Below are 27172 nucleotides of genomic sequence, written 5' to 3' on the forward strand. Positions count from 1 at the left end.
AAAAATCAGAAAAGGAGACTCACAAGAAAGAGCAGATAATTCAAAAACTCTTCTAGCAGAAGAGATGGCCAAAAGAAACAAAACTTTCCAAGAAAGTAATTTAATGTCCAGCGAATGCATAGGTTCAAACGGAGGAGCTTGAAGAGCCCCCAGAACCAAATTCAAACTCCAAGGAGGAGAAATTGACTTAATAACAGGTTTTATACGAACCAAAGCTTGTACAAAACAATGAATATCAGGAAGACTAGCAATCTTTCTGTGAAAAAGAACAGAAAGAGCAGAGATTTGTCCTTTCAAGGAACTTGCAGACAAACCTTTATCCAAACCATCCTGAAGAAACTGTAAAATTCTAGGAATTCTAAAAGAATGCCAAGAAAAATGATGAGAAAAACACCAAGAAATGTAAATCTTCCAGACTCGATAATATATCTTCCTAGATACAGTTTTACGAGCCTGTAACATAGTATTAATCACAGAGTCAGAGAAACCTCTATGACTGAGAATCAAGCGTTCAATCTCCATACCTTCAAATTTAAGGATTTGAGATCCTGATGGAAAAAAGGACCTTGCGATAGAAGGTCTGGTCTTAACGGAAGAGTCCACGGTTGGCAAGTGGCCATCCGGACAAGATCCGCATACCAAAACCTGTGAGGCCATGCTGGAGCCACCAGCAGAACAAACGAGCACTCCTTTAGAATCTTGGAAATCACTCTTGGAAGAAGAACTAGAGGCGGAAAGATATAGGCAGGATGATACTTCCAAGGAAGTGACAATGCATCCACTGCCTCCGCTTGAGGATCCCTGGATCTGGACAGATACTTGGGAAGCTTCTTGTTTAGATGAGAAGCCATCAGATCTATTTCTGGAAGTCCCCACATTTGAACAATCTGAAGAAATACCTCTGGGTGAAGAGACCATTCGCCCGGATGTAACGTTTGGCAACTGAGATAATCCGCTTCCCAATTGTCTATACCTGGGATATGAACCACAGAAATTAGACAGGAGCTGGATTCCGCCCATACCAGTATTCGAGACACTTCTTTCATAGCCAGAGGACTGTGAGTCCCTCCTTGATGATTGACATATGCCACGGTTGTGACATTGTCCATCTGAAAACAAATGAACGACTCTCTCTTTAGAAGAGGCCATGACTGAAGAGCTCTGAAAATTGCACAGAGTTCCAAAATTTTGATTGGTAATCTCACCTCCTGAGAATCCCAAACCCCTTGTGCTGTCAGAGACCCCCAAACAGCTCCCCAACCTGTCAGACTGGCATCTGTTGAAATCACAGTCCAGGTCGGAAGAACAAAAGAAGCCCCCTGAACTAAACGATGGTGGTCTGTCCACCACGTCAGAGAGTATCGTACAATCGGTTTTAAAGATATTAATTGAGATATCTTTGTATAATCCCTGCACCACTGGTTCAGCATACAGAGCTGAAGAGGTCGCATGTGAAAACGAGCAAAGGGGATCGCGTCCGATGCAGCAGTCATAAGACCTAGAATTTCCATGCATAAGGCTACCGAAGGGAATGATTGAGACTGAAGGTTTCGACAAGCTGAAACCAATTTTAGACGTCTCTTGTCTGTCAGAGACAGAGTCATGGACACTGAATCTATCTGGAAACCTAAAAAGGTTACCCTTGTCTGAGGAATCAATGAACTTTTTGGTAAATTGATCCTCCAACCATGTTCTCGAAGAAACAATACAAGTCGATTCGTATGAGATCCTGCTAAATGTGAAGACTGAGCAAGTACCAAGATATCGTCCAAATAAGGAAATACCACAATACCCTGTTCTCTGATTACAGAGAGAAGGGCACCGAGAACCTTTGTAAAAATGCTTGGAGCTGTTGCTAGGCCAAACGGCAGAGCCATAAACTGGTAATGCTTGTCTAGGAAAGAGAATCTCAGAAACTGATAGTGATCTGGATTAATCGGAATATGCAGATATGCATCCTGTAAATCTATTGTGGACATATAATGCCCTTGCTGAACAAAAGGCAGAATAGTCCTTATAGTTACCATTTTGAATGTTGGTATCCTTACATAATGATTCAATATTTTTAAAACCAGAACTGGTCTGAAGGAATTCTCCTTCTTTGGTACAATGAAAAGATTTGAGTAAAACCCCAGCCCCTGTTCCAGAACTGGAACTGGCATAATTACTCCAGCCAACTCTAGATCTGAAACACATTTCAGAAATGCTTGAGCCTTCACTGGATTTACTGGGACACGGGAAAGAAAAAATCTTCTTGCAGGAGGCCTTATCTTGAAGCCTATTCTGTACCCTTGTGAAACAATGTTCTGAATCCAAAGATTGTGAATCGAATTGATCCAAATTTCTTTGAAATATCGTAATCTGCCCCCTACCAGCTGAGCTGGAATGAGGGCCGCACCTTCATGTTGACTTGGGAGCTGGCTTTGGCTTTCTAAAAGGCTTGGATTTATTCCAGACTGGAGATGGTTTCCAAACTGATACTGCTCCTGTAGGGGAAGGATCAGGCTTTTGTTCCTTATTGTGACGAAAGGAACGAAAACGATTAGTAGACCTAAATTTACCTTTAGATTTTTTATCCTGTGGTAAAAAAGTTCCTTTCCCCCCAGTAACAGTTGATATAATAGAATCCAACTGTGAACCAAATAATTTATTACCCTGGAAAGAAAGGGAAAGCAAAGTTGACTTAGAAGACATATCAGCATTCCAAGTTTTAAGCCATAAAGCTCTTCTAGCTAAAATAGCTAGAGACATATACCTGACATCAACCCTAATGATATCAAAGATGGCATCACAAATAAAATTATTAGCATGTTGAAGATTAACAATGCTATGAGAATTATGATCTGTTACTTGTTGCGCTAAAGCTTCCAACCAAAAAGTTGAAGCTGCAGCAACATCCGCTAAAGATATAGCAGGTCTAAGAAGATTACCTGAACATAAGTAAGCTTTTCTTAGAAAGGATTCAATTTCCCTATCTAAAGGATCCTTAAAGGAAGTACTATCTGCCGTAGGAATACGTAGTACGTTTAGCAAGAGTCGAGATAGCCCCATCAACCTTAGGGATTTTGTCCCAAAACTCTAATCTGTCAGATGGCACAGGATATAATTGCTTAAAACGTTTAGAAGGAGTGAATGAATTACCCAAATTATTCCATTCCCTGGAAATTACTTCAGAAATAGCATCAGGGACAGGAAAAACTTCTGGAATAACTACAGGAGATTTAAAAACCTTATTTAAACGTTTAGATTTAGTATCAAGAGGACCAGATTCCTCTATCTCTAATGCAATTAAGACTTCTTTAAGTAAAGAACGAATAAATTCCATTTTGAATAAATATGAAGATTTATCAGCATCAACCTCTGAAACTGAATCCTCTGAACCAGAGGAAACATGATCAGAATCAGAATGATGATGTTCATTTAAAAATTCATCTGAAAAATGAGAAGTTTTAAAAGACCTTTTACGCTTACTAGAAGGAGGAATAACAGACATAGCCTTCTTAATGGATTTAGAAACAAAATCTCTTATGTTAACAGGAACACTCTGAGTATTAGATGTTGATGGAACAGCAACAGGTAATGTAACATTACTAAAGGAAATATTATCTGCATTAACAAGTTTGTCATGACATTCATTACAAACAACAGCTGGAGGAAGAGATACCACAAGTTTACAGCAAATACACTTAACTTGGTAGATCCAACATCAGGCAACGATTTTCCAGAAGTATCTTCTGATTCAGGGTCAATCTGAGACATCTTGCAATATGTAATAGAAAAAACAACATATAAAGCAAAATTGATCAAATTCCTTAAATGACAGTTTCAGGAATGGGAAAAAATGCCAGTGAACAAGCTTCTAGCAACCAGAAGCAAATAAACAATGAGACTTAAATAATGTGGAGACAATAATGACGCCCATATTTTTTAGCGCCAAAAAAGACGCCCACATTATTTGTCGCCTAAATGCTTTTAGCGCCAAAAATGACGCCACATCCGGTAACGCAGACACTTTTGGCGCAAAAACGTCAAAAAAATTACGCAACTTCCGGTGACAAGAACGACACCGGAAATAACAAAGAATTTTTTGTGCCAAAAAAGTCCACGCCAAGAATGACGCAATAAAATGATTGATTATTCAAATGCATTATCCCAAATAATGAAACTGACTGTCTGAAATAAGGAATATTGAACATCCTGAATCAAGGCAAATAAATGTTTAAACACAAATATTTAGAAACTTTATATAAAAGTGCCCAACCATAGCTTAGAGTGTCACAAAAATAAGACTTACTTACCCCAGGACACTCATCTACATGTAGTAGAAAGCCAAACCAGTACTGAAACGAGAATCAGTAGAGGTAATGGTATATATAGGAGTATATCGTCGATCTGAAAAGGGAGGTAAGAGATGAATCTCTACGACCGATAACAGAGAACCTATGAAATAGACCCCGTAGAAGGAGATCATTGAATTTAAATAGGCAATACTCTCTTCACATCCCTCTGACATTCACTGTACGCTGAGAGGAAAACCGGGCTCCAACCTGCTGCGGAGCGCATATCAACGTAGAATCTAGCACAAACTTACTTCACCACCTCCACAGGAGGCAAAGTTTGTAAAACTGATTTGTGGGTGTGGTGAGGGGTGTATTTATAGGCATTTTGAGGTTTGGGAAACTTTGCCCCTCCTGGTAGGAATGTATATCCCATACGTCACTAGCTCATGGACTCTTGCTAATTACATGAAAGAAATTGGGTATTTCTAAACTCAGGACAAAATGTAGAAACTATTTAGCATGGGTGTTTTTTGGTGATTGTAGATGTGTAAACAGATTTTGGGGGTCAAAGTTAGGAAAAAAGTGTGTTTTTTTTCCATTTTTTCCTCATATTTTATAATTTTTTTATAGTAAATTATAAGATATGATGAAAATAATGGTATCTTTAGAAAGTCCATTTAATGGCGAGAAAAACGGTATATAATATGTGTGGGTACAGTAAATGAGTAAAATGAAAATTACAGCTAAACACAAACACCGCAAAAATGTAAAAATAGCCTTGGTCCCAAACGGACAGAAAATGGAAAAGTGCTGTGGTCATTAAGGGGTTAATAGGAGAGTAATAGTTTGAAACACCCTATTCAAAATGAAGCTCCGTGGCTATTATGAACCACCATGATTTAAAGTAGAAAAATATATCACTTAAAATTGCAGCTCATTATATTTACAGCTGTTGTGCTAGGATAAGAATCCTAAACATTAACACACTATTATAACAGATAAAAGATTGACTGTGTAAACACAACAGGTCGTCGCTGTAGATACATTAAGTCTCCTACTGGAGACCCAAAACACTAAGCCCGCAATGCATACAAAGTAAAGGAGTGCATTGTGATCGCCACCACCAGGGGGTAGACACTGAAAATTGAAATTAAAATAGGCCCCGCCCACGAAGCGGCCGTTCTATCAATGTATATAAATAAACTGCGCCATAACATGATAAAATGTCCAACATTAAAAAACCATAATAGCGATACACAGAGCAGGCTGACATTCTCTCTAGATGAAAAGACACACATTATAAGCGCCATAACAACCACCAACAATGGCGATTTACTAGATGCATACCCTCCATAAAGAAAGGAAGTCTACACAAAACCGCTTATAAAAAACTTCAGCGTATAACGATCACCTTACTGTGATCTAGGATAGCAGAATGAGGAAACAACTAACCGGCATAACGGCCAGAAGCAAATTGCCATAATCCATCACAAATAACAGGCGTTCAAATTTAATGCGCCAAAATAGCTGCCAAATAAGCTCCTTACAAAATGAGAGGTTATAACATTAATGCAAGCAATGACATAAAAACCCCATAAACATTGAGTCTATAAGGATCATAAGACTGATTACCTGCTATCCACAGATAAGTAACAATCTGCCTCCATGCAGAAAAAAAAAGTTACACACTCTGAGACTTAGGAAAGGATCGATAAGTCTAGAAATACTGTATCCAAATAGGAATTAAAAAGAGCATTGGCTACTTAAACTCTCACGCCGAATTTAGCTCTACAAATAAGGGATAATCCAAAAAATTGAACCCCACACAAGGAGTACATTTTAACCCTTAATATCCCCTTCCAGGGGTACACAGAATTCCATCAATAAGTAATAGAAAAAAGGCAGCAGAAAAACCCCTTACCTGAGAGGGACTCTGAACTGCATACCTACTAGATGATAGAGTGCGCTTGTCTCTAATTATTTTAGAAGTAGAGATGAAAAACGCCGCCACAGGCAGGGAGAATCCAAGCCCAGAATTAACAAACTTCACTGGAAGTCATAGTTTTAGGCCAATATATCACCCTCCCTCATTGCCCACCCTCACTGGAGGGTACCCAGCCATAAAATAAAAAGTCCCTCACCTCTATCATGCCTCATTAGATCACAAGCCATGGGGGGTAGATACAGGGACTCACAGTTAGAAGTCTCACCAACTCCAGGTCTGAATCATTCAGTCAATCTCAGACAGGGACCTGCAGTCAAAGAAAGAACAGAGTAACCAACCCTGGCTTTCTATAAATGGGGGTAGCAATAATGTTAGAAATAAAGCAAATACAACCTCGCCACTTTCTAACTGATAAGAGCCCCCATTACTCTTACTAAAGAGATTGACATGGACACAGCATAGCCCCAATCCTTGCTTGAAGGGAAAAGTACTCATAAAAGGAATACATATCTTCAGACACCAAATTCACACATCCTCCATTGACAGAGGCAAAGAGAATGACTGGGGATTATGGGTAAGGGAAGTTACACTTAACAGCTTTGCTGGGGTGCTCTTTGCCTCCTCCTGCTGGCCAGGAGTTGAATATCCCACTAGTAATTGGAATGATGTTGTGGACTCTCCATGTCATAGGAAAACAGTTGTTCCACAGAGGTCACGTTTGCATTGCACCTAACTTGTAATACCAGCACACATTTGCGTGTGCTGGTATTACAGAGTGGAGCGCAAATATCGCTTGCGTAAGCAATATTTTGCACTCCATTTGTAATCTAGCCCAAAATGTTTAATTTTGCAAAAAATGTATCTACTTTCTTCATTTATTTTGCAAACTATTTTGTAGTTTAACCTTTAATATGTGTTTTTTTCCATTTTCTCCTAAAACAATGACTGCTTGATTAGTGTTGGAGCTCATTTAATGGGACACAGAAAAAGAGATAAGATAATAATCCTCAAGGGGCTTCTCAAAAAGTATGTCCCTGAACTGCTAAACAATGTGAATAATGCTATCAAACGGACATTTCAAAAGATTTTAAAAATAATTATTTTGCATGCAGAGTATTTTTAATACCAAGTTTAAAGGAATACTAAACCTATTTTTTTTTCTTTAATAATTGAGAGCCTGCAATTTTAAGCAACTTTCTAATTTACTCCTATTATTATTTTTTCATCGTTTTCTAGCTATCTTTATTTAAAAAGAAGGAACGTAAAGCTTAGGAGCCGGACCATTTCTTTTTCAGAACCTGGGTTATGCTTGCTTATTGGTGGCTAAATGTAGCCATCAATAAGGAAGAACTATCCAGGGTGCTGAATCAACAATGGGCCGGCTCCGTAAGCTTTGCATTACTGCTTTTAAAATAAAGATAGCAAGAGAATGAAGAAAATTTGATAATAGTAGTAAATTAGAAAGTTGCTTAAAACGGCATGTTCTATCTGAATCATGAAAGAAAAAATGTGGGTTTAGTATACCTTTAAATACTAGTTTATACTATGTGAAAAAACAAAAATGCATTCAACATGTTAAAGGGACACTGTTCTATAAAATGTGTTTCCCCTTAATGTGTTCCACATTACTGCAGAGTATTAAATATAATGTAAATGGATCATTCATGTTTATTTTTTCATTTGAAATAGCTATTTTTATTAAAACCATCACCTAGGAAAGTGAAGGAAAACCTTGGCACCACTGATGTTTCAGAACTATATTTCCCATGATGTTTAGGCCCTCTGCAGTTCAGTGGAGCATCATGGGAAAATGTAGTTCTGAATCATCTGGAGTACCAAGGTTTGCCATCATTGATTTAGCACATGCCCATAACAATGGGCTGAGCCTGCAAGTATTTATGTTAAGTATTGACAAACCAATAATAGCTGAGGGGTTGAATAAACACAAGCAGATATTTCACATACAAAATCTCTCTCTCTCACCCCCCCACCCCCCACCCCCACTGGGAGTTTGTCCCATATTTACATAGATTTTCTACAGAGTAAACATTTGTTACTCAGAATTATAGTGTAGGTGGGGGCCCACCAAGCAAAAATAGCTATTTAAAATAACAAATAAAGGTAAAGTAGTGGTTTGCAAACAATGAAATACACTCCAGCAGGTAAAATGTGCCAATGGGAACACATTAAAGGGGAGAACATTTTAGAGTACATTGTCCCTTTAAACTCTGGACTCCCAATGGAGATATTAAGAAGAGTAAAGTAGAACCTGTTCTATGATTATGCAGATTCTATAAGAATTTTGATGTTTGAAAATGTTGAGATAACTGTAGCTAAATGAGTGCCACAATAGAACCATGCACAACAGCATACAGTTATTGATATATAGCACAGATATTGTTTGAAATCATCAGTCTCCTCTACTAAAATTGCTAAGCACCATGAAGATGCCGGTTCATGTAGACTACTGATGCGGCCAATGACAGGGTTATATTATTATTTCTATATTCCGTGTTTCTTTGCCAAGTGTAGCTGAGCTTTGGTTGACAGCAGTTTCTTACTTGAGACAATGTGGTGTTCCTGTTCATAAGTCCTTTGGTTTTTTTGAAGCCTGGATCTCCTTCTGCAATCACGTCCATCGTCTTTTTTCCAATAAACTCCAGGGCATCCAATCCACCAGTCAGGACTGTCTTCCCCTAAGCATGAGATAAAAGGTAACAATGTCAATGAAAAAAAGAAAAGTATTTTGCATAATTTAGGAAAATTGTGTTATATAAAACAAGCTGTCCATGTGTGCAGTGAAATTGCTACTTCTTAAACTGGACATGAAAACCCAAAAAATATTTTTTGATTCAGATAGAGCATACAAATTTAAACAACTTTTTTTTATTTATATTATCTAATTTGCTTCATTTTCTTGGCATCCTTTGTTGAAAAGCACACTTAAGTAGAAACTGGTAACTAGCTGCTGACTGGTGGCTGTACATATATGCCTCTTGTGATTGGCTTACTAATGGGTTCACCTAGCTCCCAGTAGTGCATTGCTGCTTCTTAAAGAGAGAATACCAAAAGTATGAAGCAAAATTGATAATAGAAGTAAAACGTTTGTATACAAATGTATGCTCTATCTCAAGGGTTTTCAAACCTGTCCTCTAATAGGGCTTTATTAACAAATCAAAATAAACACATTCTACACTACAGAATCATAAAATACAAAGTAAATTATTAATAAAATATGTTTATATAAATATATGTGTGTGTGTGTGAGTGTGTTTGTGCATTTGTGCCCTTTGGGTGCTAATTAATGCGGAAGAAGGCCCTCACAGACCACATTCAGCGCCAGATTTATTATTGTGAAAGTGCAGAACAGTGAGATCTCAGTGTGTTGCACTTTCACAATAATTAAATCCACTTCTGAAAAGAACTGAATGCAGCTTGCGGCCGCCTTCTTCCTAATTAGTTTACACCCGAAGTGCAGAAATGCACATTTCTAGTGTGTGTGTGTATACGTGTGCGTGTATGTAAACAGTACATACTGTAAGCTATACCCCTTATAGAAGAATAAGCTTAACTACATATTATCACAAATGTTAAACTTTTATCTGCACCATTAATAATTTGGTATTAATAGTACGTTTTTAGTACATAATGCTCAGAAAATTAATTTTATATACACAGATCATTAAACATACAAGTACACTTACACAGCTTTCATTGTCACAATATTAAAATCACATAAAGCTAACATAAAACCACATTTTTTTCTAAAATATATATTACAATAATATTCAAATCCTAATTAAACACACAATATAATATATATTGCATATTCTGAAGTGTGCTAAACTCAACATATAATATGAATATTTCACATTTCAACGTTCTTCACAAAGAAGAATATATTTATTCATAAAAACATATTTCTATATATATGATAGTATTTTGGTAAAATATCTATCTATATATCTATATCTATCTATCTATATCTATAAATTAGAAGAGAGAAACGCTCAACCTGGGAACGAACAATAGCATAATAGTTTGTTCTATGGCTAGTTACCACCCAAGAAGCCTCTTTTTGCTCAACAAATGCCTTTCACAGAGAAAAACTTTCCTGTAGCATATCAGTCTGATCCTGACTTCACAGTACAGTCCAGCCCCGAAATACCACGCAATCCTTTCTGAACAACGGAAACGGCAAAACCCCAGACATACGTTCCGGCCTAGTGTAGGCCTCGTCAATGAGGTGCAGCCATATCCCTCTAGGCACACTGAGCAACGGGTCCACATCTGGATTCCCGCATCACACTTAGGGAGACTTCCCTAAGAGTCATAATTTGCATAAATTAAAATAGAGAAGCGCTCAACCTGGGAACAAACAATAGCATAATAGCTTGTTCTATGGCTAGTTACCACCCAAGAAGCAGCCTCTTTTTGCTCAACCTGTGCCTTTCACAGAGAAGAACTTTCCTGTAGCATATCAGTCTGATCCTGACTTAACAGTACAGTCCAGCTTCGAAATACCAGGCAATCCCTCTCTGAACAAGGGAAATGGCAAAACCCCAGACGTACGTTTCGGCCTAGTGTAGGCCTCGTCAGTGAGGTGCAGCCATATTCCTCTAGGCACACTGAGTAACGGGTCCACGTCTGGATTCCTGCATCACACTTAAGGAGACTTCCCTAAGAGTCAGAATTTGCATAAATTAAAAGAGAGAAGCGCTCAACCTGTTGAGCAAAAAGAGGCTGCTTCTTGAGTGGTAACTAGTCATAGAACAAGCTATTATGCTATTGTTCGTTCCCAGGTTGAGCGCTTCTCTCTTTTTATTTATATCTATATCAATATATCCAAACGTGGACTCCTTGCTCAGGTTGCTTAGAGGAATATGGCTACACCTCACTGACGAGGCCCAATGAAGGCCGAAACGATCGTCTGGGGTTGCTGTGTTCCTTGTTCAGAGAAGAATTGCCTGGTATTTCGGCGCTGGACTGACTGTAATAGGCAGGATCAGACTAATATACTACAGGAAAGTTTGACTCTGTGAAAAGCATTACTGGGCTAAAAAGTTGCACCCAGGTGGTAAAATCGCCATAGAACAGGCTTAACAATGGCATTGAGCAAGTTGTTCGTTCCTGTGAGTGCACTTCTCTCTGTGTATATATATATATACACACACACATATATATATATATATATATATATATATATATATATATATATATATATATATAAATATATATATATATATATACTATAGAAGAAGAAAAATTTGAGTGATAATATTGTACTCTTTCAAATAGACACGATTGCTCTGTACACTCCAGGGCTGCAACGCCATATAACACTGTTGCCATAAGAACGATATACAAAACAATAGCCCACATGAAGATCGCGCTATTACGTACAAACATTCTATTGCGATCTGGTTACTATAAAAACCATACACATAATATCAGGCCCAGACGTCCAATACGTTAATGCGTAAACACGCAGACACGTAGGGACGTCACTTTCTAATAACCACTGATTGAACACGTTTACTAACAGGAACACTACGTACCAGGTTAGTACTATGATAGACAGCAATCTAGCCCAATTATAACTAACAACCAAACTCTAGGGGCGTGCCGCCGCCCGGCTTTTATAGACGAATACAGGAGAATTATTTAGCATGATCCAACAAATACCCTCTGAAGAAGGAGAAAAACAGTCTTTGAAATGCGTAAGGGACCATTTTATAGACTCCACTTGGAGGACTCTCTGTTTTATTACTACCATTAATAGATTGTGATCTTTGCATTGCATCTGCATCATATTTGCAAATTTGAAAAAGGAACTTATTAGTCTGTATAAAATCACCGGACATTTATCTGGTTTCTGGGAGAACACGCTCTCTTCTTACTGAGATACAGCACCTGCAGTTTCCCATATACAGAGTTTGTGATACACAGGCTTTTTCCGAGTGTGTTTTACATGCCTCATATGTTTGAGGACTTTTAATGTGAGTGGCCATTTGTCTGTTTTTCTTTTTTCTTTTTTATAATTAAACAGTTTTACACTATGTATTTGTCCTCTGCTTCTCATTTTGCATAAATCTGCTGGAGCTCGGGGAGAATCTGTAACCAGTCTCTACCAGGATCAAGATCCCATACTCTAAGAGGAGAAGGACACGCATACACGGCCCTACAACTACTGCCACATCAGATCTTCGGAAGTTTCCCACTTATAGAGGCGGCAACTTACCTCATATGATTAAGGTCTGTTCTAGTAAGTGCAATACCTACCGGATATTCTGAGTGTGAAAAAACGTTATTATCGTCTTATCAATATATGCCTTTGATGGACTTATTATCTAATGTTTTCACCTAGAATGTATCATTAATTTATCATTATTTCATGTGATGTACCATTGTGACTATATATAATAAGATTTTCACTAACAGTGTACCCTTTTAACTACTTATACTATCTAGTGATATTCATAATCACAAGTCAACTGCCAGTGATATCTATAATCACAAATAATCCCCAGTTCATTATTAAGGGGTTGAGAGAAATATATACACATACATATCAGTCATCCAACCGCAAGTGGGACCTGGATTAGATCCTTGAATAGCGCGGTTTTCGACTCTTCCTTTTCCATATATATATATATATATATATATATATATATAATATATATATATATATATATAAATATATAGGAACATCTATTTAAAAATACTTAGAATATATTCCCCTACAGTAAAAATACAGATGAACACTTTATTAAATATGAATATTGCATAAATATGCTTTTCATCTACTTAAAAGACCAGTCAACACAGTCGATTTGCATAATCAACAAATGCAAGATAACAAGACAATGCAGTAGCACTTTCAAATGAGTAGTAGATTTTTTTTCTGACAATATAAAAAGTTATGTCTATTTCCACTCCCCCTGTACCATGTACAAATGCATAACGTACCATGTGACAGCCATTAGCCAATCACAAATGAATACATGCTTATTCTGTGAATTCTTGAACATGGTCACATTTTGTTAATGGAAGTAAATTGGAAAGTTGTTTAAAATTGCATGCTCTATCAGAATAATGAAAGTTTAATTTTGACTTGAGTGTCTCTTTAACTGCAAATGGCTCCAATGCACCTATATATATGTCTTTATGTGTGTACATATGCCATTAAGCACAGAGTCACATGCACTACCAGGTTTATAGTGTACATGCTGCACTGTTGCTATGGCAGATATTACGTAGGCAAAACAAATGATGATCTACGTACCCGTATGGCCATTAACAAGGGATCCATACGTGCTGCCCTAGCCACTGGTGAAAATGATCAGCCAGTGGCTAGACACTTTTTGTCTGCCAAACATACTGTGGCCGATTTGCGATATGTGATCATTGATCACGTCCCTCCCTTACTGAGAGGGGGTAATAGGGCCAACTTGTTGTTGCAAAAAGAGACCAGGTGGATTTACACCTTGGATACTTTAATACCTATGGGCCTTAATACCCATTTTGATGTGCAATGTTTCTTGTAATGATCCTGTTTGTACACATTTTACACGTAATAGTATATTGTGTAGTACAGCTAGCCATAGATTCATACTAATCTGATAGTCATACTCTGAGTCTGTCAGTTATTAGATTATACAGGGATGATTAAGATTGTATTCATCATTTTTATGTCTTTTTGACATATTCCCTCCTAGTTAAAGCAATTTTTGCGGTAGGCAGGTTTCATTTGTCTCCCTGGTCAAATTCATTATGTCCTGTTTAAGGGTATGGATTTCATAACTACACTTGATATTCATTACTTGCATGTTTTTTGTAAGTAACGTCTTACATATTTCTCTCATTAGTTAAGATGTAATATTTATTTGTAGCCAATGTTTGTTTTTGCTAGTTTTGTTACATATTGTGAAGATGAGTTATTCATCACATATATAAGGGCTACTTGGGTTACATTTTTGTTTATATGAATATTGTTACATTGTAATTTCAGGCATTTTCCTTTTTTTTTTTTTTTTTTTTTTAAAGATTTTCTTTTATTGATAAATTCAAAAAAGAGATGATAACAACAGTTTCATTTCAAAGCACAGAAAATTTTCAACACACAGCATAATACAAATGTTAAGGCACAGATTAAACGTCTGCATATGTAAGAAGAACAGGTAGCAGAATATAATAAGTTATACAGAGATCAGCTTTAGTTATATATCAGACATTAACTCATCTCTAGTGGAATAAATATTTGAAAAACATCAATAATCTGTCTAAGCTGTCGAGTTTGGGGTATAATCGGCATTTTCCGTTTTTAACTTTTCATCTTTAACTTTGCTTTTAGTTGTTTGTCCCAATGCGGCCACCGTAGTTATCTCTGAGCATGCTCAGTTGCGCAGATGAGACGCTGCAAGTGTTCAGCATTCATAGCACATTGTGGAGGATATTTAAGGGGAGTAAGTTGCACTATATAATTATCTGTCTGAGGAAGGGGCTAACTACCTCGAAACGTCACAGTTTAATTAAAGAAGTTTGTGTTTTCACAGCGGAGAGTGCGGGACCTGTTTAGTTCATATATATGATGCTGGTTGGTCTGAGGACGAGGGTAACCTCGAAACGTCACTTTAATAAAGAAATGAATTCTACATTTTTCAAGACCCAGTGAGTGCCTTTCTTTCTGGACATATATATTGTGACCTGGGATCTTACAACCACACAGTCTTCAAAGCTGGAAATACCACTCAAGGTTGTAGCTTTATAAAATATAGTCCATTCATTTACAGGTCTGGCAAAAACAGGCAAAACATAAAGAAAACAAAAGAGGCTTGCTCCACTGAGCACTTAATAACAGGTATAACTGACTGCACTAATTTGGCTTTTCACAAAAGATAAATGCACAGATCTTTCAAACTTTGTTTTTCCTTTTAGAGATAATTCCTCTCAGTCTCTCAGGAGAGTGTTGCAGTTTCCCATACTGCTGGCATTCTGACTCTGAATCCCTGACTGGGGATTTTATTGGTACCTGATGTCAATTATCACATGCAGGGGAGGAGCTAGCTGGGTGAGATGGAAATAAATCACATATTTTCTTTATGTGGTAAACAAACACAACTATTCTCCCTGGGGTTGTCAGACCACACCCTGCAATGCAGCACTTTAGGGGGAATACAGACGCCTTCCAATACTATGCCTTGGGTTCTGTCACATTACATATATATAAAAAAAAAATAATATATATATATATATATATATATATATATACACACACACACACATACATATTAGGCTCACCCGATGTGTTCAGCTAGTTTACAGTATATATATATATATATATATATATATATATATATATATATATATACATATATATATATACTGTATATATATATACACAGTATATATATATATATATATATATATATATATATATATATATATATATATATATATACTATACTGTATATATATATACACACACACACACTTTCAACTTGTTATACGAGCTGTAAACCTCTTATCATGATCAATAATTAGAGAACAAAAGCTAGTTATATCCATAATCTAACTTTATAATATAGTGTTGCTGTTAATTTTAGAGAACTTTTATAATTTAATAAGAAGTTAATCATCTTTATTGTATTAAATATCCATAAGATTAAACAGTGCTGGACAGATTTGGAAACAAGTGCTGCAGAGCTAATTTTGTATTTCTACTCACTGTGCTTTGTACAGCTGTTGAGATGCTGGAGAAGAAGCCCAGTGCTCCTGTAATGGGTGATGTGGATTCACTGTCCTGAGCCTCACTGTTCTCTTCAGTTTCAGGATCTAGAACAGTTAAAAAAAATGTATTTATACAGAATTTGTGCACAATGTAACTGATGTTAATATACTGCAGGATTGGATGATCTTCAGATAATTAAAGGGGATTGCTAGTTTTTTGCATATAACAAAGATTGCAGGATGTGAGAAAACTCATAGGGGAATATTTATTAAACTGCATTTGCAGCTTATGAGGTATTGCGGTGCAGACACTTCTTGTTTAGGGTGATTGATAGGCCCTGCTCTTGTGCAAATGGTTGTGCAAGAGCTGGGGGAGGCATTGTACAAAAAGCTCTTGTGCAATGTTAAGCAATGCTGCATTGCAAGTGGCAATTGCAGTCGTTAAAACATATCAAACACATAAAATAACCTATAACGTTTTCCTCTATTAACAGTTTTCATTTTAAATTAAGCTATTAGCTACTGAACAATAGTAAAAAGGAAATACTAAGCATGAGATGGTGTTTCCATGGTCTGTATTCCTCTGCTCTGCTTATAACCCAGTTACAACAGTAAAACAGAAGTATGCGGATATACCACTGAGCTGCTCCCCATCTGTAGGTTTCCCTTGATTTCCGAAAGACAACTCTACAGGGCTGGGAATACCCAAACTTGTCTCCGCCTTCTCAATAGCACTTGAAATACCATGTCCTGTGGGGTAAAGCAGATGTGAACATTTTATCAGATTTCGAAAGACTCTGTAATATAAAAAAAAAATCCCTGTCACAAACACATATACAGTGAAAACTATATGATCAGTTGCTTTTTTTGTTGATATCCTAACAGACTTTTCCCAAATAATAATAAAGGATTGGTGTCAGGATCAGGACTCTTAAATGAATATGAAACTCAACATTTTTCTTTCATAATTCAGATACGGCATACAGTTTCCAATTTACTTCTGTTATCAAATTTGTTTCATTCTCTTGGTATCCTTTGATGAAGGTGCAGCAATGCACTACTGGAAACTAGCTGAACACATTGGGTGAGCCAATGACAAGAGGAATAAATGTGCAGCCACCAATCACCAGCTAGCTCCCAGTATTGTGTTGCTGCTCCTAAACCTAGCACCTAGCTATACTTTACAGCAAAAGATCCAGAGAGAACAAAGCAGAATTAATAATAGAGGTAAATTGGAAAGTTGTTAAAAGTTGTATTCTCTATCTGAATTATGAAAGTTAAATTTTGACTTTACTGTCCATTTAAATAGGTTTTATGATGTATAGTTAAGCTTAGGTCTGGCTTTCTACTTCACACCTGTCCCTTCTTTAGTAACTTAAAGGGAAATTAAACCCAATTGTGTTCATGCATGATACAGATAGAGAATGTGATATAAAAATTTACCAATTTACTTATATTATCTAATTTGTTTTGTTATCTTGGTATCCTTTGTTGAAGGAGCAGCAATGCATTACAGGGAGCTAGTTAATGCACTGGGTGAACCAATAACATGAGGCATATATGCGCAGTCACCAATCAGCAGCTCCTGAGTCTACCTAGGTATCCTTCTCAACAAAGGATACCAAGAGAACAAAACAAATTAGATAATAGAAGTGAATTGAAAAGTTATTTAAAATCGCGTGCTCTCTCTGAATCATGAAAGAAAAACATGTGGGTTTCTTGTCCCTTTAAGTCGCCAGCTGTCTATGCTACTCATTGCATATATCAGATAAGAGTGTGTTACTAGGATTCTCTCCTACCCAAGTCATATAAATCTACATCACTGTGGATAACTGAGCTATTATATCAGCATGACAGATTTGCTAGCTTGGTTTTATACTTGCACAATACTATTTTATACAAATTCACTAACTTATCATATCCTCTTGATTAAAGCCACAATCTCTCAACTGACCTCGTATTCAAATATCCAATATTTTCTAACATTCTTCCACAAGACATTACCCCATTGTGTGTAAATTACTTCACTAGTCCCTACAATCGCTTCAGAGTCAAATTAAAAACCCAGAAGGTAGGGGACAGACAATTAGTAATTCCTCACACGACACATACAAAGTATGCAAACATATACTGTATAATATAGTACCTATATACATATCTTTCACATAATAACACATATATTTCTTAAAGAGAAAATGCCTTTAATAAATAGTTCCATTACATTTCACTCTGCTGTTCTGTTCTCAAGCAGTGTTATCATCTAGAAAGAGTGGGATGTCACATTCCAGGAGAGAAAGTACTATGTTCTGTTGTGAGAATATTCATTTGAGAATACTTTTTGCTACAAAATAATATGACTGACGTAACTTTAGACACGCCTGCTAAACTGTACTTTAATTATTAGAATTGCTGAGATGGGGCAGGAGAGTTTTAGGCAACATATTAGAGAGAGGTCTCAGACATTAGCACCTGTGAAATCTGCTGCGTGTGTCACACTGAATGATGACGTTGACTGCAACTGCACTCCTCTGCCTGTCTACTCTTTTACGCTAATAATAATGCCTTATTCGAAACATGAAGATATGTAATGTGTCTATAGTTAAATCACTGCCTTGCTTTATAAGCTGATTACTGATTTATACTAATGCAATAAGTTCATAATAAGCACTGTTATTAATATACTGTAGTCTCTTGTGTGTCGGTTGCCCTTTTTCAGTACTATTGTGAGACTTAGCTAGCGTGCCTCAGCCCCAGGCATAACAGTAAACTACAATGCTCATATATATATATATATATATATATATATATATATACACACACATACATACACACATACAGTGGGGCAAAAAGGTATTTAGTTAGCCACCAATTGTGCAAGCTCTCCCACTTAAGAAGATGAGAGAGGCCTGTAATTTTCATCATAGGTATACCTTAACTATGAGAGACAAAATGTGGAAACAAATCCAGACAATCACATTGTCTGACTTGGAAAGAATTTATTTGCAAATTATGGTGGAAAATAAGTATTTGGTCAATATCAAAAGGTCATCTCAATACTTTGTTATATAGCCTTTGTTGGCAATGACAGAGGTCAAACCTTTTCTGTAAGTCTTCACAAGGTTGTCACACACTCTTGCTGGTAAGTTGGTCCATTCCTGCATGCAGATCTCCTCTAGAGCAGTGATGTTTTGGGGATGTCGCTGGACAACATGGACTTTCAACTCCCTCCAAAGGTTTTCTATGGGGTTGAGATCTGGAGACTGGCTAGGCCACTCCAGGACCTTCAAATGCTTCTTACGAAGCCACTCCTTCGTTGCCCGGGCAGTGTGTTTGGGATTATTGTCATGAAAGACCCAGCCACGTTTCATCTTCATTGCCCTTGCTGATGGAAGGAGGTTTGCACTCAAAATCTCACGATACATGGCCCCATTCATTCTTTCATGTACACGGATCAGTCGTCCTGTTCCCTTTGCAGAGAAACAGCCCCAAAGCATGATGTTGCCACCCCCATGCTTCACAGTAGGTATGGTGTTCTTTGGTTGCAACTCAGCATTCTCTCTCCTCCAAACACGATGAGTTGTGTTTCTACCAAACAGTTCTACTTTGGTTTCATCTGACCATATGACATTCTCCCAATCCGCTTATGGATCATCTAAATGCTCTCTAGCATACTTCAGACGGGCCCGGACATGTACTGGCTTAAGCAGGGGGACACGTCTGGCACTGCAGGATCTGAGTCCCTGGCAGCGTAGTGTGTTACCGATGGTAGCCTTTGTTACACTGGTCCCAGCTCTCTGCAGGTCACTCACTAGGTCCCCCCGTGTGGTTCTGGGATGTTTGCTCATCGTTCTTGTGATCATTTTGACCCCACGGGGTGAGATCTTGCGTGGAGCCCCAGATCGAGGGAGATTATCAGTGGTCTTGTATGTCTTCCATTTTCTAATTATTGCTCCCACAGTTGATTTCTTCACACCAAGCGGCTTGCCTATTGCAGATTCAGTCTTCCCAGCCTGGTGCAGGTCTACAATTTTGTTTCTGGTGTCCTTCGACAGCTCTTTGGTCTTCACCATAGTGGAGTTTGGAGTGTGACTGTTTGAGGTTGTGGACAGGTGTCTTTTATACTGATAACAAGTTCAAACAGGTGCCATTAATAAAGGTAATATTAAACGCTATTATATGCAGATGACGTCTTAGTATTTTTGGCTAACATACAGTATTCTATACCAATGGTTCTTCAAATTTTGGAAATTTTTAGTTCCTTCTCAGGGTACAAGATAAATCTGGAAAAGAGTGAATTAATGTATTTAAATAATACTCAGACAGTAGTACCACATATCCCATTTAAGCAAGTTGATGCAATTAAATATTTAGGGTTAGTCTTACATAAAGACCCCAGTCGGTGGTATAAAGCCAACTTTGAGCCACTGTTTCGGAAAATTAATTCTGATCTACATTTATGGGTAGCATTTCCTTTGTCTTTGACAGCTTGTGTTAATTTAATTAAATCTATTGTTTTTCCCCGTCTGCTATACCCATTGCAGAATCTCCCTTTATTTATCCTGAATAAGGATTTGAAAGCAATTAATGCGTCATTCTCTAAATTCATCTGGAATAACAAAAAGCCCCGAATTGCATTAGGTAAATTAATGCAAAAGGTGGACATAGCGAGGTTAGCATTGCCCAATCTTAAGTTTTATAATTTAGTTGTGCGATAGAAAATAGCGATAGATTGGCTTGCAGGATCCAATTTAGTATCATCCGAGGAGATTGAAACCTTTTTAATTGCCCCGTTCTCATTAAAAGCAATTTTACATTCTTCAATACAGAAGTTACCGCAGAATATTAGTTGCCTTATCTCTATTAAAAATGTTGTACAAGCGTGGCATAAATTCTGTACAGTGTTGGATTTGGATTTCTCCTGCTCGGATTTTCCAACCATTGTAGGTAATCCAAACTTTCTTCCAGGGTTATACCAAAAAATATTTAAAGATTGGGCTGGAAAAGGTTTGCAATTTGTTAGACAAATACTGGATGAAAACTATCAAATATTATCAGTAGAAGATATTTTTAGTAAATATGGGATTCCTAGGTCTGGTTTATTTGCTTATTTTCAAATCCGACATTTCATTATGGCTCAAAGGTGGCGTGTCCCACTTAAAACGGTCTGGCAGGATATTAAATTATGTATTCAAAAATGTATTGCAGGTGATGCGTCAATTTCTCTACTGTATGATATCATGCTCAACAAACAGAGCCAGGCCATTAAGGATAATCAATGTAAAACTTGGGGTTCGGTAACTTTATCAGTGGAACATGAGACAATTGATCAGAGTTTTAAGTCTATGTCCAAATGCAAAGTTCCAATATCCTGGAAAGAATCTCATATGAAAATGATTAATAATTTCTATTTTTCACCGTGGAAATTATCCAAGTTTTATCCTTCTGGTGTCACTCGGTGTCCGCGGTGTGCACATGGTAGGGCAGATTTACTTCATATGTTTTGGTTATGCCCCAAGGTTAGACAACTTTGGTTGAAAATTATTTTTTGGTTCAATAAATCTTATAAAGTAACAATAGCTCTATCTGCGATAGATATTATTTTTCTTTGTCCTTTGAATGAAGCTATCAATTGTAATACTATAAATAGTCTAAATACAATTATATTGGCAGTTAGACATTGCATACTGAAAAATTGGAAAGCTAAGAATAGTGGTGGGTTATCTATGATTTTTAAAATATTGCAAGACCAAATAGTATTTGAATCATATCATTTATATGATGCTTCAGAGAAAAGAATCCAGAAATTTTTATGGAAATGGTCACCAGTTATATTATCTTATCCTACCTCGATGCAAAAATAGATTCTCTCCCCTTTCCTATCATCAGTGAGTTTTGCGGAATTGACATTACTAAATGTCTTTCCGCATAGCTGGTTAGAGTGACTTGGTGGGTTGTAACGGGTGGGGATGCCGCAGGGATGGGGGGGGGGGATTGAGGGAGAGAGGAGTGTTTTTTTTTCTCTTTTTTCAAGATGGATAAAATTCTATGTACAGTCTTGTGGTTTCTGAGGTTGTGGGAGCTGCGACTCCAACAATTATTATGTATAATATTGTTTGCTGTTTTTTTCTTTTCTTTTTTCTTATGGTCTGATCTATGTGAAAATAAATCTGGTATGGAGAGGAAGGGGAAGAAGAGGAAAGGGAAAGAAAAAAGCTATTTTGTATGCTGACGTATAGATCATTTAGTTTGATGATGGATAATAATGTTTGCTTAGCTCTCAATAATTTAGACTGCACATTTGTTCACTTTCAAATGTCAATATTTTTATGTCTTATGTTGTTCTAAAATTGAAAAAGTGAGGTTAAGCTTATTTTCTTATTTTGTTGGATTATTCTGTGATGAAACAGAAATGACTATGTGTTTAATAATTTGCATATTGTGTTTTTTTTTCTTTCTCTCACAGTGGTGCTGTATTGTAACTTTAACCTCAATAAAAATTATTTAAAAAAAATAAAGGTAATGAGTGGAGGACAGAGGAGCCTCTTCAAGAAGAAGATACAGGTCTGTGAGAGCCAGAAATCTTGCTTGTTTGTAGGTGACCAAATACTTATTTTCCACCATAATATGCAAATAAATTATTTCCAAATCAGACAATGTGATTGTCTGGATTTTTTTCCACATTTTGTCTCTCATAGTTGAGGTATAGCTATGATAAAAATTACAGGCCTCTCTCATCTTCTTAAGTGGGAGAACTTGCACAATTGGTGGCTGACTAAATACTTTTTTGCCCCGCTATATATATATATATATATATATATATATATATATATATATATATGGGAGCATTGTAGTTTACTGTTATGCCTGGGGCTGAGGCACGCTAGCTAAGTCTCACAATAGTACTGAAAAAGGGCAACAGACACACAAGAGACTGCAGTATATTAATAACAGTGCTTATTATGAACTTATTGCATTAGCATAAATCAGTAATCAGCTTATAAAGCAAGACAGTGATTTAACTATAGACACATTACATATCTTCATGTTTCGAATAAGGCATTATTATTAGCGTAAAAGAGTAGACAGGCAGATAAATAAATTCTTCCAACTTTTTCTTTCGTCTTGATGCAGAATTACAGATTTCCTCTCCCGTTATTACAAACTCAACTGCATATACAGGTATTTTCTATAATATCCATGTAGATTACATACTGCACTCTGTCACTCCATTTGAAGAGCTTTAAATTATCTCTTAAAACTCTTATTCAGAGAAACTACTCTATAAAGACTATTTTATCTACTTCCACACAAGATCAACTCTAACTGTTCTCATAATATTCTGAAGTACCCTAATTGCTTTATTCCATTGATTACTGCTTTATAATATGTGCCAAATATCTGAAGCCATCACAACATAGTCTGCATATACCTTAATTGTAATTTCCCATATACACTGGTAATAATAATACATATAAAGAATAATTTGGGTTTATAAAACAAAAAAACAATATATTACTACAATCAAGGTATAGCACTTTCAACAGGTTTCTTCCTATAGAATACAGTATGAACATTTTGTATGTGATAAACAGTCATTTGTTATAAAAAGGGAAAAGAGGATTTGTCACAGTAATTACAATTCAATTTTTTTTTCTAACAATTTTCAAAATGCACTTCAATTTAATGGCCCCTTGTACTATGTGACAGACATCAGCCAATAACAGACTCATATACATATACACTGTGAACTCTTGCACATGTTCAGTAGGAGCTGATGCTTCAGAAAGTGTACATATAAAAAGACAATATGATAATGAAAGTAAATTGGAAAATCCTTTAAAACTATATATTTTTTTTTTAATTGAAGGAAACAAAAACAAGCATATGCTGTTGCTCGTATAACAAAAAGTTCACGGATAACAAGATAATTTGTTGGTTACAACTTGCAGTATACAATGCCAGAGGAGCAAACCCATACTTCCCTCATTTTCTTTTACCCCTCACGTCAATTAACACAACAGTGGCCACTTTTGGGCCTTGGTCAAAACTTTTTACGCTAGGGGATTTAGGTCAGGATAGATCACATGTGGACCTATACTATATGCTCGCCCTCCTATGTCATTAGGACCACGGGTGGGCCCAAGAATAAAATAAAAACCAAAGGGGAAAGGAAGGGCATATGAATGCAAAAATTTCTAATACTCTATGGTAGGGTTCAGAGAACAAACCATAGTTCTCCAAACAGGGCAGAGACTGCTTAACTCTGCCAAATATACAGAGGATAATAAAGGGAGAAGGAACATAAAATAATATGGAGGGGGAGCTGTGCCTCTCTCTACCTGCATTAGGTATAGTGTATAAGACTACAGGAGTGCACGCATCTATATCCGGCTAGACTATGTACATTAATATACAGGGACATGCTGTTTAACATATATCTAATGAACGACCCATGAACAACCCCCCCCCCTCGTGTAACCCATAGGAAAATAATCAGTCACATGGTGGGGAGGTCTAAAGTACATTAGTAAAGGGACCATATTCAATAATAAAACTATCAGTAGCTTGCATCATAAACAATCATTCATACCTAGCATATTATGAGATGCGTCATCCAACAGGAAAATCATCAGAACTTAGGGTGAGAAATGAGGAGTAACATCATGTGCCCAACTATACATGCGTTTGAAAAGAAATAAAGGTGCACAGATAATATAGCTGATGCAAGCTACACTAAACTGGTCAAACTTATATTACATTACATCTTATAGGCCCTGTGGAGACTCACAGACTTAACTTACTCCCGCTTTCTCCATGCGTGTAATACATGCGGCACTCAAACCACTTCTGGAGGTTAAAGCCCTTTTACAGCGTTGTGTACAGAATAGAAGTTTTCATCCTTAGTGCATACAAAAAACACCATCAAACCTAAGAGTCATCATATTTAGGATGTAAACTTGGTAGTCCACAAAATAGAAGAGAGGAGCAAAGTGTGATATGAGTGCTGGCTATTCATTTATAATATCTAGCTATAAACGAGGGAAAACGGAGACACACAATGCAGTAAACAGTTTTTTAGTACATGAGAGGAGCCAGGTTTATTTAATAGAATGTTACCCAGTCCTTCATAAGTGTCCCATATCTAACCCACTCCAGACTTGGCAGTGACCGTGGCATAGTTAGCGTGTAAACCTCTCTCTGCAAATGGGCCCCACTTATAGCCCCGCATACCAGGGAGCTCAATAAAGTGTAACCGGTGCAACAAATACCGCTGTCCCTGAAACACAGGGGTACACAGTCTCTGGGGTCCTCTCATTCTCTTGTGTCTCCGGTGTTCCCCTCTGTATGACCCGCCTGTGGTCCTGTGCTGATCTGCTTGCGTGACATACCCAGTCGCTGCTGCAGCTCCTGCTGGCTTGCGCTGTATGGAGGTCTCCTCATTACGGTCTAGACCACTATGCACTTTGGTGTTATTGAGCGGTTGCTCCGTTGCGTCCACATCATAGAACAAAGCGTTCTCTGCAGTGTCGGAAACTATCTCTTCAGAGCTACAGCTCTTAGTGTGTGCTCCTTCCAATAAGTTATGGCGCAGGACAATAGACTCTATGCGCTTCTCCAATCTGCCATAATGGTCGCTGAAAAGTTTCTCCAAAGCACCCCATGTCAGTACAGCTACACAGGCCATAATTGTTGGTCGGGGTCAGGTCAAAATCTGTGGTAGAGCGCTATACATGTATATGCGATAATCCTCCCTATAACTCTGTAAGCGGCCACTTAACCCAGATGGCCGGGGGGGGGGGGGGGGAAGTGTCACGCTAATGCAGGTAGGCCGCAGCCGCCTGGATTCAAATATTAAAGTAAGTGTTAGGACTTAAAGCAGGTTTCTTCAGCTCTCCCTGTGCTCAGGTAGTTCACAACGATAATTGTTCCCAAATATTGTATCCTCAGACAATAATTTTTAGCAAGTTCTTAATGATTCCTGGAGAGCTGTGAATAATGCTTCCTATCATGGCTCCTTCTTGGACACGCCCCCCTAAAACTATATTTTATCTGAATCATGAAAGATTCTTTTTTAATTTAGTGTACATTTAAGCCAATATTAAGCTAATATCAGCTCATGTTACACTGCATGCATTCATCTGTTTGGACAATAGTATCAATTTCAAAAATTGTTGAAACAATACAAGGTCAGACTCTAGTAATGATATTCATTGCTACATCTTTATATGAGAGATCAATAAGTATTTGTTCAGAATAATGTTTTAAAGTCTAGAAGTGATAGCTTACAACATGCTAATATGTAAATGTCTATTACTACCACTTACCTACAGTGGCCACAGTGGCCGTAGCTGTAGAAATCAGTGACTTGCCCCAGTTTCCCCAGTAGCCCCAGCTTGATGGCGATTTGGGTTCTTCCTCCTTAAAAAAACAACACAAGGTATTTGAGCAATTAATATACAGCAAAATATCTGCATACAAAATAACTGTTTTTAAAGCACAATATGAAGCTGTGCAGGCTACACCCCTTGAAAGTCCTTAATTGTGTTTAGTTAATCTGTTGTTATTATGTAAATGAGCTCCTGTGCTAAGTAATCACTGAGTAGCTTGATGCTGGGTGAGGCAATGTGCAGTCTACTCTTGTACAGAAAATGCACTCAAGCCTCTCTCTGAGGAGATGAAAAGCAAAAGGAGCATTCATAATAATGTATAATAACATTTAAATGTACAGTCAACTTAAAGGGACACTGAACCCAAATTTTGTTCTTTCGTGATTCATATAGAGCATGCAATTTTAAGCAACTTTCTAATTTACTCCTATTATCAAATTTTCTTCATTCTCTTGGTATCTATATTTGAAAAGCAAGAATGTAAGTTTAGATGCTGGCCCATTTTTGGTGAACAACTTGGGTTGTTCTTGCTGATTGGTGGATACATTCACCCACCAATAAACAAGTGCTGTCCAGGGTCTGAACCAAAAATTGCCTGGCTCCTTAGCTTAGATGCCTTCTTTTTTAAATAAAGATAGTAATAGAACGAAGAAAAATTGATAATAGGAGTAAATTAGAAAGTTGCTTAAAATTGCATGCTCTATCTGAATCACGAAAGAAAACATTTGGGTTCAGTGTCCCTTTAAAGTGATAATATATGTGTGCATTGTAGAACTAATAATTTAAATAAACTTTAGATTTTAGTATGAGGTCCATTGATAAACTTTTAC

The 27172-nt window shown here is 37.1% G+C and overlaps 1 protein-coding gene across 1 annotated transcript in view; it reads right to left on the reverse strand.

Annotated features, from left to right (window-relative positions):
* FAM114A2 (family with sequence similarity 114 member A2) overlaps positions 1-27172 on the reverse strand; it is a 92432-nt gene that overhangs the window by 60245 nt on the left and 5015 nt on the right. Inside the window, 4 exon segments of the mRNA XM_053718699.1 lie at positions 8787-8921; positions 15953-16059; positions 16591-16704; positions 26280-26373. Coding sequence (XP_053574674.1) covers positions 8787-8921; positions 15953-16059; positions 16591-16704; positions 26280-26373 — 450 coding nt within the window.

The sequence above is a fragment of the Bombina bombina genome, chromosome 6, assembly GCF_027579735.1.
Source record: "Bombina bombina isolate aBomBom1 chromosome 6, aBomBom1.pri, whole genome shotgun sequence".
Lineage (NCBI taxonomy): Eukaryota > Metazoa > Chordata > Amphibia > Anura > Bombinatoridae > Bombina > Bombina bombina.